Here is a 17,858-nt window from a genome sequence, read left to right as displayed (position 1 = left end):
AAGAAGCACCACACCACCGCCAACCTCCCTCGGTCTGGGCCTCCACACAAGATCTCGCCTCGTGGGGTGTCCCTGATCATGCGAACGGTGAGGAATCATCCCAAAACCACAAGGGGGGAACTGATGAATCAACTGAAGGCAGTTACAAAAGTTACAAAAGAAACGGTTGGTAACACACTACGCCATCATGGATTGAAATCCTGCAGCGCACGCAAGGTCCCCCTGCTCAAGAAGAAACATGTACAGGCCCGCATGAAGTTCGCCATTCACCACCTGGACGACTCAGAAGAGGCCTGGAAGAAGGTGATGTGGTCAGATGAGACCAAAATAGAACTTTTTGGCCTCAACTCAACTCGTCGTGTTTGGAGGGCAAAGAACACCGAGTACAACCCAAAGAACACCATCCCCAACGTCAAGCATGGTGGTGGCAACATCATGCTTTGGGGGTGCTTTTCAGCCAAGGGGACGGGACAACTCCATCGTATTGAGGGGAGGATGGACGGGGCCATGTATCGTGGAATTCTGGACCAACATCTCCTTCCCTCAGTGAGAGAGCTGAAGATGGGTCGAGGATGGGTGTTTCAGCACGCCAAAGCAACAAAAGAGTGGCTGAAGAAGAAGCACATCAAGGTTCTGGAGTGGCCTAGCCAGTCTCCAGACCTGAATCCAATTGAAAATCTTTGGAGGGAGCTTAAAATTCGTGTTGCCAGGCGACAACCTCGGAACCTGAATGATTTGGAGGCTGTCTGCAGGGAGGAGTGGGCCAACATCCCTGCCGAAATGTGCACAAACCTTGTCACCAACTATAAAAACCGTTTGAGCTGGCCAATAATGGCTTTTCTACAAAATATTAACATGCTGTTTGTCCAGGGGGTCAAATACTTGTTTTTCCTCATCAGATGGTTATCAATTTTAATAAATTCATATGATGTGATTTTCTGGAATTTTCTTTGGGATTCTGTCTTTCACTGTTAGAATGTACATATGATTAAAATTATAGATCGTTGCATTCTTTGTAAGTGGGCAAACCTGCAAAATCAGCAAGGGGTCAAATACTTATTTCCCCCACTGTATGTACTTGTTTGACTGTGAGTATATATGCTGCAGTAGGTCCAGCATGGTATACACTGTATGTGGTTATATGTATGTTGATGTGCGTAGGAGAGAAAAGTACAGGGCCGTACATGCTTTCGCAGGGCTCTGTTGCCAGAGCAACCGCCTAGGAGCTGCTGGTAGTTGTGATACTTGTGACGTGTAGTCTGATGAGAAAGCTGACAAGACAGAGGGAAGGGGAGAGAGACACAGGGGTAGAGGTGCTGAAGAAATGGGAGTTCTCACTGTTCGGGCGAGTTGATATCCTCCAGGGGACCTCTATTTATTCTGGATGGATCCATGGAACCCCACTGCGCCTGAGGCTTCTGCTCCAGGTGGTTCTTTAGTATCGACTTCTCTCCATCTGCATTGGAAACACATGTAGGCATCATAAAAAATAGTATGGGCGATCATACTTATATGTCGCACATGCCCGGCACCTGGGACAAGACTTTAAGGGAATTTTCAGACCAGCCTTTGGTCCTAACACCTGAGTCTGGATCCACATTTGTTTCTTTAGCTGTTTGGGAGGGGGAGTGGTCATGAGCATGGAAGATGCTTCTTGTTTTTCATGCTATTGCTTTGATCTTCACACCATGTAAAAAGCAATAAAAATATGCACCCACAAAATGAATTAATTTTCTTGCTTGAGAATGTTCATATGAATGCAGATGTGTATTTTCACTGCAGTACACCCACACCATGAAGGTAAAATGAATGATCAAAGTGTTTTTTCATAATAATGTGTTTTTATATTTATACGTATTGACAGATTATGCTAATGATATTGAACAAGTAATAAAAAATTTACTTCCAGGGTGTGGAGAGGCTGGCTTTTACATTTGGTGTGGAGTCCACCTGACACCTCCGTGAAAATAGTCAGTTTCCTTTTTCCAACAAGGAGACAGATTGCACAATTTAATCACATCACATATGCAGGGTGATATTTAAAGTACAGGTAAAAACATACTTGATATTTTTTATCAGACAAATTCAAAAAATCAAATAGAATGAAAGCATGAAAGAAAAAAAGAAAGAAAAAGAAAGTACCATTGTTCCAGAGAAAAAAGTGGTGGGGACAAAAACAGGCTTCCCATCCTTATCAGGTTTACAAAATTGTACCTGGATAGTGTTGGAATGATCCACCTTTCCCCCTACAGAGTTTTCTCTCCATTTGTCCCAGATTTTCCAGCACTTGCTGACCTGATTCACTGATCACAGCACTCCCTGCCCTGATTGGACATCCGAGCTAGCTGAAGTATTTTAGAGCAGGCTAGTCCTCTTTGCATTTTGAAAAAGCCTAACCTTGTAGCTCTCAGCGCTGTGTTAAAAGCGCTGACACTGATATTTAGACACCTCATTTTGGATTCAGATATTCCTCATATATGTTCATGCCAAAAAGAAAGTTTCAGATTGTGATTTTTTCAAATGCCACTAGAACCCAGGGTAGGCCCAAAAATATTATTGTACTTTACTTAAATGTAAGAAGAATCAATCAAGTAAATTAACCTGGAAAATATCAACATCTGTTGATTATAGTTTCAAATGTATTGAGAGTGCAGACAGTAAAACAGTATAACAAACATGATCATTTAAATGAACTTTAATTAAATTTAGCTGTGAGTGCTAGACAGCTGGTTAGTTTACCTCTTACTCTAGGGTCAACTACAATTGGTTGATCTGCAGTTAATGGTTTTAACAGTGCATCTGCACTAATGGACCAAAATGTAAAGAAATCACGCAAATGCTGCCAGTGCTGTTAATCAATGGCCTCTAACTTTTCATCTTAAAATCAGGTCTCAGGAGCCAATCTGTCAGAAAACCACACCCTCACTGTGATCTAGCATTGCTATGTGCTGGTACATATTCATGAAGACAGCAAGAGAGAGAGTGAGAGAGAGAGAGGGGTGGAGTGTTGCTTCTCACCCTTTGTGAGTGAGCGTAATCGCTGTTGACACGGCGTTCGACTCTTATAACAGCCACTCATTCACGGCCCCCAATACATTTAGACCAGCTCTCTTATGAATACTGATAACTATAGTTAGGAGCTGGCGATGATGACTGTCAAGCGTAAGCAGATTGAGGCTGGGAAAAGTTTATATGCTGGTGATCTTTAAAGGAGGCCTTAATGACCTGTAATTTTATTTCCATAATGCGTCAGATTGACATTTATGAGCAGCACCTAATGTGCTGAACTCTCTTTCTCCTTCTCTCCACGCAAGATCATTAATGTGAACACTTCAACAACCTAGCGACTAAAAGATTTCTCTCTGAATAAGAACAATAGCTAGGTCAGTCTATCGTTAAATGAGAACGGCCACAGATGCTAATCGCTACATGTAACCAGGACTTTAGCAACTTTCCATGCTTCTTTTATGTTTCTGTTTAAGCCAAATATAAACTCAAGAGCGATACAGGAGCAGCCCAGAACAAATTCAGTTTCAATTTCAGTTCTGTGTTTCTGCTTTCTCTCACAGCCTACTCACTACATTTACTGTCTGTCGGTTTAAAACACTACTTAATGACAGGAGCAGGAATAGCTTATATAATGAAAAGACGGCCCATTTCTGTTGCTTTGTTGTATCTGATCCCTTAGCCCCATGCATATGCTGGATTGTTTAACAATATTCACTCATTAAAAGGATAATTTCTCTACCAGCACCGGCATGTTTTTTTTTCCCTGCTGGGGTTACAGTTGATGGCTGTCTAATCCTTTCAGACAAGTGAAATGAAGCAGCCCAAATCTGCTTTCTGTATTTTTTTTATTTTTCCCCAATTTAAAATGACCAGTTCTCCTCATGCACTTTGTCCTTGTTGCTGCTAACTCTAACTGTTGGCCAGAGAAAGGTTCAAGTCTTTGTTGCTTCACCCAACACAGGTTTGTAAATATGATTTTATATATGTATTTAGTAATCTAAGACAGATATAGATTGCTGGTCATTATCTCTATAGAGAATGACCAACAAGAGTGTTTCTCTTTATAAAAATATATCTGTAAATTATTTATATAAGATATTATATTTGTCTCTGTTATCTCCTGAGAACCTACAGTAACCAAGACAATGCATAGAAATATTCAGTCAGAAATTTTAATTTTTGTTCACTAAAGAGACCAGCTGTGAGCTGGTGCCAGTACTTTACTCTCAACAAATGAAAAATGTAAGTATGTGTTGACTTAAATTACTCTAGCTACTAATATTCTGGTTGGGGTTCTTTAAAGAATAAACATAGAAGAATCTCACAGATGATTGCTCATTTTCAAATTATCTAAAAATTTAAATACTCTTGGCATTGACTTCTTGCTCTCTATGTTCCATAAAAGACAACACTGAGTGGCTCCATCAACCAAGTGTGCAACAACACAGACATATTTTTTTTATTGCAAATCTTTCCTTGCCAGGGTACCATCACATAATATCAACCCCCCACCTCTTATCATTTAAAAGCCAGACCGTATTTGGGCTAAAACAGAAGGGTGTGTCTGTTGCGCGTTTATGTGTCTGCAAAGAGAAGAAGGAGAAACAGAAGGCAGCAGAGAACAAACTGAAACGCAAAGAAGCATTAGACATGTTGCTGAATGCATTCACTAACTGCCATCATTTAATTGCATAACTATGAACTTTCACAGATGAGGAACTTCTCAAACAATTCTAACACGCTCTGCTCCAAATCCGCAGAACAGGCGCAGCTGTTTTACTCTTTTTACCTTCTCAAATTCAGACAGCTCCATTAGACATCCCTGAGAGCAGCTTTGTGCTGCTGCGTGCATCAGACGTGCTGAATCTGGCTGTAAGTCACCATCACCCTGCATCTGTTAAAATGATGCCTAATGCAAAGCGATGCTGCTGGGGTGTAACAATTCACTGATTCAATTTGAGGAACCCAGCCTCATAATGTCTAAGATACAGCTGCATCATTTCAAACAGCCTGTATTGGGCAGAAGTCGGGAGCGTAAACCGAAACAGGCTCTCTCTACTGGAAAAGACGAATATAACTGGTATCTTTATGTTTTAGCATCCTGATAGTTTATGCCTTGTGTTTCCATATGTTTGTCTCACCCAGTGATGGTTCACCTTAGCTAACCTCCCCCACCACCTCCTGGAATCATTTCTCGTACATGTTCAACACCCCAAACACCAAATAACTGGGTGCAAAGTCAAGTGTGGACCCACTTTGGGCTTAATAATAAAGGTGGGAGAGTTGACAAAAGTGTGACTACAGTATGTGTAAAACTTGCTAAGCAGCAGTGGCGTATGCAGGTAGCTAATCTCATGACTCATTCTAAAAGACGTCACAGACTTGCTGTCAGACAGAGCGCTCCTGTGCCCCTTTTTCACCTGCAGCTGACAGGAGCTCCAGCAAGGGAAAAAAACGTCAAGATATTCCTTCAAACTGCTGCTCTGAAAGCGGAATTAAAACCCTTTACTAAAGTCAGTGAATATGGAAACAAAACATACCCATAGCAAGGACTTCTAATTAGATAATATGTGAGGTATATTAGTCCTGCGATGGACTGGCGACCTGTCCAGGGTGTACCCCGCCTTTCGCCCGATGTCAGTTTCTTCGGTCAGTGAGCTGGTCATCATGAGATGGAACAGGTACTGAATTCTTCAAATAGGTGGGTTCACACAGATAGACTAACAGGACTGTGATAGATAGTATGATAAAGGGTTACTTGGAAACATAAAGCCAGATTATCACCTTTGCCATCTGTGAAGTTGCGTATGCTGAGGATGTTGTTGGCGTCTGGATAATGGTTCTGTTTGATGTAGGGAGTTTTCTCTGGGGTGTCCTGCAGCTGCATAGTCACTTCTTCCAGCTCCTTGTCCAGCTTTTAAAAAGGAAAACAAACACATGATTAGTATATGTTGTTTTGTTTTTTAAAAAGTGGGTAAAATAGATGATAAAGTAGAATAAATACATTATGAACCAATAACATGACTGTCTCTTATTATATTAAGTATGCATAAATCATTCACGGACAACCTAGCTCCAGTAGCCTACTTTTTTAGATTTCAAAACACAGTGAAAAGACTCTTTCTGTCAATGACATAGGAACTTTAATTCCCCTCCAAGAGTGTCTGAGTAGCTCCTCATTTGCCACAATCATGAACAAAGCAAGGACAGCAGCTATAACTCATGTCTGAGAGATCTGATACAGAGTCAAAGGGATTGCCACGGGATTTTTTTCAAATGTCACTCAATGTCAGTATACGTTTTAGAGAAACAAATCAGCGAGAACGTAAAGAGTAGCACGAAGACCCGCTTAGTGACAACACCATCTCTTGAAGTGGTCAGAGTTGCTTTTAACTACTAACAATCATTTTATTAAGAATTAATGAAATGACTGATATTTGAAAATTAACTGGCTACAGGAGTGCAAGTTCAGTAGAGTTAAATGATTTGCTCTTTCTTCCTTCTGTTGTTGAATGTGTGCTCAATTACTGTACTTTCAATTATGTTTCAAAGCCTCTCCTTATCCCACTGTTGCATTAAAAAACCTGCCACTCACTGCACCGTTGTCCTGCTTTGTAGAATGCTGATCTATGGTTAAAAAAAAAGAGACATGACTGTGTATTCATTGGCTCAGACCTCTGTTATCCTCATGCGAAGGCGGTGGTTATCAGTTTGAAGCCCATCCAATCGCGAAGTGTTAGCCTGGTTGACGCTAGTAACTGAGGTGGAGGTCTTGGAGTCTTCCTTCTTCTGGTTCTGGGTGAACTTTAACCTCCGGTTCTGGGTGGCTGCATCTGGGTTGGTTCTCATGGTGATGAACTGGAAGAGGGGTTATGGTATTAGTCACAGCTGCACTCCGGGATGAAATTACATAGGTTAAATAAGATACACAAAACTGTTAAGGCAACATTTTTAGCTTTAGCAGAGTTATCCACTTGTGCTCATACACACTCTCCTCGTTCACACAGAAGCTGACCTTGGGAACGAAGACCAGACAGAGCGTGATGGTGCTGCAAAAGATGATCACCAGTGCCACGATGCAGAACTGGACATTGGGCTGGTCCCTCGTCAGAAAAGACACCGCAGCACCGATGATGCACATGATGCCCACGTTGTAAACACTCATCCCGATGTATTTGCTATCATTGAGAGCAGGGATGCTCACGTTCCTGGTCTCCCATGCCAGGAAACAGCCAAACAACTGTCAGGGAAATAATAAAGAGAGAGTGAAAGTTACACACATGGTTTGAATTACGGGGGAGATTAATTAATTAATTAAGACTTGGACCGTTCCAAAAGAGGCAAAAACCACAGTTAAGGGGGTTTTTCTTACCCGTAATTGTAAATATTACAATATATTTCCCACATTAATGCCTCAAGAATTTTGAAAGACGCAGCTTGCAGCTGCTAATTAAAGTCAAAGTCCTTATGCTTAAAACATCTAATACATCACACAACTAGCTAATGGAGACACTGTAGGTTAATGTCAGTAGTTGGCTATCTAGCTTGTTTAATGCAATTAACTTTCCTACCTTCAGAGTTTTGTAATTAGCATTTCTTTACTAAAATGTCATATTTAATCTAATTGTTAGCTAACACTGGTGCTTAGGCATGAGCAGTAGAATTGAGAATTAGTTATTGTAGAGATACATTTTGTCATCAACAGAGAGTTTATTTGTTATTTTTACAATAAGCACGCCATTTGCTTTCACTCTGGAATTCGTTTTATCGGGCTAGGCAATTGAAAAATGTTAAAATCCCTGTGTGTTAATATAAATGTATGACTACTACTTTATTGAACAGATGACATTTCATTCACAATTAACATAAGCAAGAGGAAATTAGATATTTGCTAAAAAAAGAGCAAGGTGAAACTCATATTTTAAAACAACAAGAATTAGGAATTAGACATCATAATGCAGACTGTATTTTATGATAGTGTCTTTGGTTGAGGTTCAGCATTGTGTAGGTCTGTAGGTTTGATCGTTAATAATGCCTGACTTGCTGGCAGTTTTGCTTTAGAATACTTGGTGACCCCTGACTACAAAAATCATTGTGGGGCACCCATGAACTGGTGGAATGAATTTGGTTTTTCATCATCTACTGACTGCAAACAGGCATTAGTTAAACAAGCAAGGAAATTGAAAACATTGTAAGACTTTAGTTCACTGAAGCACTTGAAAATATGCAGCTTTCTTTTCTTTTGCTTCTGCTTTTTAATCATCAGACATGTTTTTTGCCGTGGAGTACTGTACTCCTTTTTGTTCATCATAAATACTGATGGAGTGCAGGTTGTGAGATAACATTTCATTTCACTTAACTTTAAGAAAGACTAGTCTTTTGACTTAATTATATAATAACAAGTAGAAACATAATCTAAAGAAACTCTTCTAAAGCAGCCTTAGGTTTCATGCTTGTAAAATGATTATTAAGAGTGAGTCGTTTGTTTGGTGGAACATTAGAGTTGCAGCAGCACCCTGCACAGCTTGCTGAATAATTCACCGTGTGCTATGTAAAGTGGCCTGCCTGCTTATTCTAAAGTCTAAATGAGAGTTAGTGGAATGACAAGCAGCAAAATTAAAACAGTTGTCATCAAGGATTAGTGCGCCTCAGGTGTGTGAGCATGTGTACGCGAATGTGTGGCATGTGTATTTAGTCATATGTGAACCTGTGTGTGTGTGTGTGTGTGTGTGTGTGTGTATATGTGTACGAAGGCAACGATGACTCCAGCTTTAATGCTTCTTTTTGCTGTGCTGTCCCTCTCTGTGCCTCATACAGATGTGGGCTCCTGTCAATCACTTGATACAGACTTTTCCTACTGCTCCACTTCTTTGTTGCCATCTTATTATTTTACATCAAAACCCTTCCACAGTACTTGTTACCCCACAATTTTCTCAGTCCTTCCATCTCTTCGTGTTTGACACTTTTGGTAGTATTCTTTACTCAGCATTGCCTGCATTCTCTATATCTGCTTAAGATGATTTTCTGCTATGTCTCATTCCTTCTTCTTCGCAATGAGGTTTGTATAATTTACAGTTGCTTTGGCGTGCATGGAAGTGGGCATATTTTTTTAGTTTGTCACAATTTGTACCATTAGACTAACATATCATGATAGGTACATGCCCATGTACAGCCCATAGGCTCGGGCCACTGCAAATTTTATCTGGTAGGCCTTTAACCTTTTGATGCACAAGTTATGCAAACCCCTTTTAATGCACAAGATTGGTCAAAAATGACACGTATTCATTTCCTATGTAATTTCATGCATGGCTGAGCTATTTCTTTTGAAATAATTTTATTTCATCATTTAAAATTTAAAGTAGACATTAAATATCTTGTTTTCTTGATTACCACAAAACAATAGTTTTTTTATTTTTACTTGATGATTTCTGATGATCAGTTAATTGAGGAATACCTGGAATACTGAATGACGAAATACATCTTATTACAAAGACATAGAAACTCAGGCGGGTCACTTTTGACCCATGTTGTGCATCAAAAGGTTAAAGGGACGTTATTGTAATCCAATACACCTTGTTAAATTCAGTGAATATTTCCTCATAGTTTGCTTGCTCTCTGTTCTCCTACACAGCCCTGGCTGGTAAATGGAAAACAAAGAAAGTGATGTGGACCTTGCCACACAACATTGTTCCAGCCAATCAGCTCCCTCCATCACTGGTGTGATGGAGGGAGGGGGGCAGTGGGGGAGTATACACCGGCACATTTGAAAGTGATGGACTCCAGGCACTGTGAAGGAGAGATGGCCGAGAAACAGCCAAAGAGGAAAAGGTCTGAAGAGGGGGGCACTGAAGGCAGTGTATTTGTGTTGGCAGTTGAGTTCTCCTTTTACGTGCCCTTGTGAATCAACAGTGTTCAGTGCCTGCCAGCAGTATCAACTGTACTCTGAACTCAGAATAATGAACAATATTCTAATTAAATCAGTGAACACAACCCTTTATCCAACACTAAGTCAGTGCTACTGATCTATCATGATACACATTTCAATAATAGTCAATAATGAAGGTTAGGAGAATGTTTCTTGATTTTTATTTGCATTAAATCAGTTGGAGCAATGGACAAAGGTCTGTAAAGCCACAAGAACGAACAGATATCATTTCAACTGTAAGGACCAGAAGATCCATGCCACTGTCACATCTGTCTGTTAGCTTAGCATAGCAAGACTGGAAGCAGGGGAAAACTACTATCCAGGCTAATAAAATCCACCTACCAGCACCTCTAAAGCTCACTAATTAATGCGATATATCTCGTTTGTTCAATCGGTACAAAAACTGAAATGTAAAAAACTATTTGTGTTTTTACATGATATCTCCAGTCTTTTCTATGTGCTAGTGCAGTGCCCGTTCACAGGGGCCGATGTGACACCTCCCTGCACTTTTTGTTCAAAATGTGTGTCTTAGCAGTGGGCCAAATTAAATACATAAATAAATAAAAAAAATACTTTGATAGTGGCTGGTGCTGAAATAGATCTCAGTCATGACAATAACACTTTTTCACATTATCATTTCCTTTTAGTGAAAAGCGTATTTCCATAAATGTGTAACTGTACTTTTGAGTAGATATGATAGATATAGAGAAATATTTTTGTTATGCTCATAATATGGAAATACTCAAAAATCATGATTTTGACACAAATTTACCATATAACAAGAGATGAATGAATAACTATTGCAGGGATACAGGATTAAGACTTGGAAAATGTATTTTTCATTTCACTTTGTCTTTAAAACTCAAGGTTAAGAGTCACATTAGCAGATACATTTATACAGTACATTCACATCAGAGTGTAAGTATGCATTTGTTGTGTGTTCAGACTGTGAGTACATGATGATATTTTGTGTTCTCTGCTCTCACCATTAGCAGTCCCTTGTAGGCATAGACGATTCCCAGCCAAATGGTCATGTGGGTGTTCTCACAGTGCTCCAAGAAGGGACGGATGGCTATGTCTCGGCCTTGGGGGTCTGCCTGTTGACAATACAAACAATCACATACACAGAAGAGAATTAAGTACAACCTTATCAAAAAGTAAGTAGGCAGATGAAAAAATAAGTCGAAGCAAATACCAAATGTACAGTAACAGTGAAACATGCTTCATTTCCTTGAGGAACAATAAAACCAACAGAGAAAACCAGTAAACGAGCTGAAAAAGGAAGAAATCCTCAGTGAGCAAATGAACTGTTTCCACATTAGTTTTCTCTTTGCAGGTGTTCTAACTGCACATTCAGGGACAAAAGGTACCCAGACTGTCCGTTGGTAGTCAGAATGAAGGGTGTCAGTGATCAGACATCCAGGTGTGTAATTAGACTGTGTCCCATCATGGCCACTGGGCTTCTCCAAAGTTGGCTGAAGTTAAATTAATCCGTGCTTAGGACGCTAATGGGCACGACTAATGAAGCTTGTTCATTAATGTGATTTACACCTCCTCTTTTCTTTCTTGTTTCTCAGTCAGTCGCTGTCATGCTATCTCTCCATCCTGTCCCCGTCTCTCCATTTCTTTTGCTTTCTTTTCATTTCCACTTGTCTTTCACCGCAATTGGTGACTTGCAGGGCAAATTATCACCTGAGGTGGATATTAATACGCTAAAACACGTCACCTCTCCTCTTTCTCGCTAACTCTCCCTGTTAGGCAGAGATTTAAAAAGCCTTTAATAAGAGCATTAGTTTGCCCTGCATGAACTCATCTGAGGCTACACCAATATATCAACTCTGAGACACCTGGGGCAAGGCTGGGCATAATGCCATGCTGCTCGCTAGGTGTGTCTGCCTGTCTCTCTCTTTAGGCTTATTTACAGTACAACATGTCTTAGCAGATGGTGTGTGTGTGTGCGCGCATGGGTATGGGTGTACAGGCATCTACAGTTTAGTGTATGATTTGCTGAAATTCTGATCATAAGCAAATTCCTTTAAGGCAGATAGCAAGATGAGGAGATATGAAGAAAGGGAATATGTTAGCTTTGTTTCTGACCTCATACATACCACACTGAGTGTGGACTTTGATGTGTCTCATGTGAATGCTTTCATCATTCATAAATACACCTACACATACACATCCCTCTAGGTGCTGCAAAATACCTCTTCTACTAGTCACTTTGACCCCCATGTTCTCTATTCAGCTCCCATTAATGGAAATTGCAGCTATTCATGCTTTCCTCTGTGACCTTGATGGATTGACATTACTGGTTCTCTATAGGATCACTTAAAATGGGAAATTGGTGCTTAAAGAGCTGCACTGATTCACCCCATAGAGATGAACAGGAATAGGGAGATACCGTACAATTTCTGGATATCCTTGAAGTGTTGTATTATAGTACAGTTTTCTAGCTTTAATTCCCATGTCTCCGCCTTGGAAATACAACTTCCACACAGCGTTCCTCTACAGCTTGTACTTGCTGTCTTCTGCTTTCAGCAGTCAATCCCACCAAGGATTACGTATGCAGTTACACATCACACGGCATTTGCAAAAAGACACTGCGACAACATAGCAGGTGGAACCCCCTAAAACTCAGACGTAGAGTCAAATTTTCCACCATCTGCCAAAGATCTTCATAACCTCTGTTGTCTCTAAGCAGAAACACATTAAAGATTGAGGACTGCTTTGGTGGCAGTGAGTTCAAATACTTTGTCGAAGTACTCCTTGTAACCTCTTCCGAGAATTCCCGTAGCATCCACGTGGCTCATGTTAATCATGTCTGTGAATATTGTGTATTGGATTCTGTTTAACTTTAGGTGAAGGACTGGTAGACCAAATTTCTGCTTTAAAAGCCAACAAGGATATAGAAACGCAGGAAAGTGTGGCAGGAGATGACACCCAGACAGGCTATATATATATATATATATATATATAACCACATAACCACAATCAGTTGACACAGTATAGAAAAGGGATCCTGAGATTCAAGTATGACATTTCCATCGTACAGCAACAGGTAACTTCTGAAATATTTTTCAAACTATTTTCAAACCTAGTATGTGTTGTGACTGAGCAACAGAAACTCACAAGTTAAGCATGAGATGCCCTGTTTTGGCCAAGTCTCTGGGCAGTAGCCAGTGGCAGGAATCATCTTTGTTAACAGGAAGTGACAGTTTAATATTTCATGTAAACAATTAATAAACTTTGCAAGCTGCTGGCCACTTTAAACTATAGTAGTTGGGGTTTAGCATGGAAGATGAAGCTCTACAAGGAGAGGCCTCACCCCCAGTGACCCCGATGCCCCGCCCACACTGCCCTAGGTTATTTCATTGTTTGGCTGGCTGTTTAGTTATATTGGGTTTCTTTTGCTAAAACATGTTCAGCCTTACCATGAAGCCAATGAGCTCGTTGAGAGAGTTCACATGAACAAGCAAGAAAGGGAGAGTATGTGAATGTGGACACGGATTCGATATGAAAACGTCCTTTGATCATGATGCCTAATGTTACTCTACAGTTCTGTGGCTTATCAGTGAAGTGTATGTAACTACTACTTCCGGCCCGGAGTCTCTGTTAACAGTGACAGACAGATAGATCGCTCGGCTCCTCTATGAAACATCTCTAGCTGGATTATTATTATTTATTATAAACAATGATGAAGTGGTCATGGGCGCTGTCCAAGCGCTGTCTCTCCCTCCTCATCTCCTTGCAGTTCTCATGAATTAGTTCCTGTTGTTGACTGTGTAGTTGCTATGTCAGCATTGTGCTTTTTTTGTGTTCAACTGTGCTGTCTGCTGTAGTGTAAAAGATTCTCAAAGTGTTGTAAATAGTTATTAATAACTATTATATAAGTTATCCTGACCATTCAAATTAATTTAAAAAACGCAATTATTGTGCACCATTTACTCTGACATCATTATAAAGACTTCTGTCAGCACCCCCAACTGGGACTGACTGCCAGCGTCCCAGATGAATGGTTATTATTTTCAAACATTAGCAAATTAGCTAAATAAAATCATGCTTAACCCTAAGATGAATTCAAAATTTCCGTGGATTTAAACTCATTGTTTTATTTGATGGCCTTTGTGCTATCAAAATAAAATAAAACAAAATAAAGTATTTCTTATTCTGAAAGAATTCCAAGTGGCCTTGGAATAAGCAGCGTAACTCATACTATAAATGATGGTAAAAGATTAGGGTATTTACTAGTGGGAGAAGGAGACGAGTGTCCCTGGTGAAAATAACTGGGAAAATAACACAAATCTTACAAATTATATCCCTAATCCAAAATCACTTACTGTAGGCCTTTTTGGTGATTGTGAATGCATCATTTCCATAATCAAACCATTTAGTAACCGCTTGTGTCCTGCGGGGAAGCATCCGTGTTTGTTACGTTTCTCCTCTCATTTATTCAGATTTAATTTGTCACCCTTCTGCATATTGGTGAGGCCTTTAGTGCAAAGATCCGAAAGTACAGCAAGGTGTCAGATATCAGCTTGTTTTTAAACAGACAAGCACTTTTCATTCTGACATTGTGACCATTTTGCAAAGCAGTTATACCCTGTAAGTAGTACTACTACTAATACTACTACAACTAGTTCTGGACGTTAACTGCAGTATGATGTGTTAATTGTGTGTTCACATTTATGTTTAAGAAATCTGGAATAGTGTCAGCCCAACATCTCAGCCCTTTTTTTAAAGCTTCATCTGCATCTTCATTTATGTACGTATATTTAGGTTTTTGGCTGAGCAATGTCTTATTCAAACAGCAATTCTCCAAGAAGTCACACTTGTTGCAAATAATTTTGTTCATTCAATATGAAAGACACATTCTGCATCAGTGCTCTTTGCATAGCTGCAGCTCCGAGCAAACTTGTGTCACTAACAACAAAATGATAAGACAAAATGAGATATAATGCTTATTAGGCTCGGGTCTCTATCGCAGCAGAGCAGACAGGAGCTCTTGCCTTTTGGAGGGAAGCTGTCTGGGGAGTTGCCAGGCAACAGGGCCGTGGGCGGCGGGCGGCCCCAAAGCGTTGGTGACGGCAGTAAAAGTGCCGGTTCACTGTCATTTTTCACAGCATTAGCCCTCTAACGGGATCACTCTGGGAGGGCTGGAGCGGGCACAGTACTGGCAGATTTTCTATGGAGAGATGGAGCTGGATGAGGCGATGAAGGGAGTGGCAGAGGGAAGAGGGAGAAAAACATGGAGGGAAATGGACGGTGGGATGCAGAGAAGACAGGCGCAAGAAGTATGGATGTAAAGATGGAAGTGGAAACTAATGAAATAATATAGGGAGAGCAGTATAGGCGGAAGGAAGGTACAAAATGACGGCATTGGAAGGAAAGAGAAATAGATATCAATTTTGTTTTAACATAGAGATAAGGGAAGAGTAAAATAAAAGGAAGATAAAATTCTAAAGGAAGAGATAAGTGGATAGCAGAGGGAAGGGCGGGTGAATACATACATACATCAGAGCTATGGAAAGGTGGAGAGATGGAGGTAAAGATTAGGGACAAGCTGACTGTAAATTCCTACTATCCGACAATCAGATGTGTTCTTCTAGACACAAGTGCTGTTTGATCAATATGGCTGTTCGGAGACACACAATCCATGGTTCACAAAGATAGGAACAGATGAAAGTACATTTTTCCTTCTTCAGTGGGCTTGTTTCAGCCCATTTACTACACTTGATTTAAAAACATCACCCTGAGCTTGTTACATGAACGCACTGTTGGAAAAGCTCTGACACCTGAGACTTGAGAGTTGGCTCCTGAAAAATCAAATTTACATTATCTTATTGACAATGTCCATGTTTTACTATTTTCTCTCTCAGGTTTGATTCTTTGATGCTGTAACAAATCTTGAGAATGAAATGCTGTTGCAGCAATTAAATCTCAAGCCTCTAGGTACCATGCAACAATGATGTAGCCTCCTTTAGAGCAAAAAATTTAAACTAGCCATGAATGTGTTTAGGCTGCCTGGTAAGTAAGGTAAACACATTTAAAAACCTAAAATTTATCATGTGTTTTGGAAAATTTCTTCCATAAGATTTGCGGCAAATTGTCACGCTCCTCCCACGTGCAGTGAAAAACCATAAAACAAAAGTGACAGCCATATACTGTAGTGCATCCTGCATTCCTGTTTTTTGTTGACTCCACAATCACAGCTACAGGGCTTATTTCTGGGTATGGTTTCTGGTGGAGACTAGGAGAGATAGCCCAATAAGTGAAAGAGGAAATGGAGAGCTCACGCATAACTTGCCACCTCTCACCTGCAGCCTCTTCACACAGAGGTGTGTGTGTGTGTGTAGGTGTGTGTGTCGTAGTGTGTGTGTGTGTGTGTGCATGCATATGACCCAATGGGTGCCAACGATTGCACATTCTGTGAACACACATATGTAATGTGACTTGTGATTTGTTGACTTGTGTGTCTGTTAGGGATTGTATGAGTGTGTGTATAGATGAGGCAAACACTAACAGAAACACTCCATCACTCACACTGGCAATTACAACAGAGGAGATTCCACCATGGTGAAAGAGATGAGAAATTGTGGAGAAAATCACTGGCTGTATTCGAAACCACCTACTATACTAATAGTACGTACTGATTGGACAAAAGCAAAAATCTGCAGTATGCCAAAAATACCCGGATGGTGTATTGATTAGGAAAAAATCTCCAGTATGCATTGGACTGGACACACATGTACTGTGTCCCATGATGCAAAGCGCTACCACTGGTCTGTTCTTTAGAGGACAACAACAGAACTTGTTTTACAATTTTCATACGCAGAGGCAAGAAATCAGTTGTGTAGATTTCAAATAACAGCAGTTTTACGAAAATTGTGCTCGTTTTCGGAGTTGAGAAGCTCCGCAAGGGGGAGCTAATGAGCTGGTCCCGCAGCCACACAGACCGCTGCAGCCAACGCAGCAGCAGAATCCAGCGACAACGTGAGAGGTAAGACCCGCAGCTGTGAGACAGTTTAAATGTTCGTACCGCTGATATTCTGTCAATACATTGTGAGTAATGTTGTAATGTTTTAACTTAAATCAAGAGAAATCTGGCTCGTGATTGACAGGCTTGTGAAACATAGAAGCACTTTGCTAAAAAATAAAAAATAAACCACAGAAATAGTTTAAAAGGGGACTCTTTTTGCTTTATTATAATCATTATTCTAAATAGACATTACATTGTTAGTGTAATGTTACAGTTGTTCGGTTTTTATTTGCTTTTATTTATGCACCAATATACCAAAGCAAACATCTGCTACAGTTTGGCTGCAGCTTTGTTTTCCTTAAATAAGATTTTAAAAAAAGAAGTTTTGGTACATACATTTATATTCCTCCTATTGTTCTGATTTTGAAAACCCTGCCTGGCCTGGCCTAGTATACTGCAAAATAAATAAATTTAACAGTTTCATACTACATACTGCATACAGTATGCAGTATACAGTATATTCTGCATACCAGTTGCCAGTAGTATGTAGTAGAGGGTTTCGAATGGAGCCACTGTGTTGTAGTTTGGGGTTTTGAGTCGTTTTCCTGTTTTATTTTAAAAGTGTCCTTCCTAGTGTGTGCTTTGTGGATTTACCTCAGTACTTTGAGGCTAGCATCCAGGCCACTAGCCATTTGCCAACGCCCCAGTCTGCAAGTCTTGAACCTGCTAACAACCAGTCAGCTAGCATCCTGACTGCAAGCCATCTACCTGTATCCTTGCCTGCTAACAACCAGTCAGCTAGCATCCTGACTGCAAGCCATCTACCTGTATCCTTGCCTGCTAGCAACCAGTCAGCTAGCCACTGCCAGCCTGACTCCCAACCAGTCAGCTAGCATCCCGAATGCTAGCCAAAAGCTTGCTTGCTTACCCCCACTCCTGGGCCTGTCC

General features: G+C 40.4%; 1 protein-coding gene across 1 annotated transcript in view; it reads right to left on the bottom strand.

The window, feature by feature from the left end:
- gabbr2 (gamma-aminobutyric acid (GABA) B receptor, 2) overlaps positions 1–17,858 on the bottom strand; it is a gene marked incomplete at its 5' end in the record, with an annotated part of 163,285 nt that overhangs the window by 3,396 nt on the left and 142,031 nt on the right. Inside the window, 5 exons of the mRNA XM_046059150.1 lie at positions 1,339–1,456; positions 5,794–5,923; positions 6,685–6,867; positions 7,025–7,249; positions 10,921–11,031. Of these exons, the coding sequence (XP_045915106.1) occupies positions 1,339–1,456; positions 5,794–5,923; positions 6,685–6,867; positions 7,025–7,249; positions 10,921–11,031 (767 nt within the window). The remainder of the gene's footprint in view (positions 1–1,338; positions 1,457–5,793; positions 5,924–6,684; positions 6,868–7,024; positions 7,250–10,920; positions 11,032–17,858) is intronic.

The sequence above is a fragment of the Micropterus dolomieu genome, linkage group LG09, assembly GCF_021292245.1.
Source record: "Micropterus dolomieu isolate WLL.071019.BEF.003 ecotype Adirondacks linkage group LG09, ASM2129224v1, whole genome shotgun sequence".
Taxonomy (NCBI): Eukaryota; Metazoa; Chordata; class Actinopteri; order Centrarchiformes; family Centrarchidae; genus Micropterus; species Micropterus dolomieu.
The sequence above is the reverse complement of the archived record's forward strand: the minus strand, read 5'-3'. Positions and strand labels throughout refer to the sequence as shown.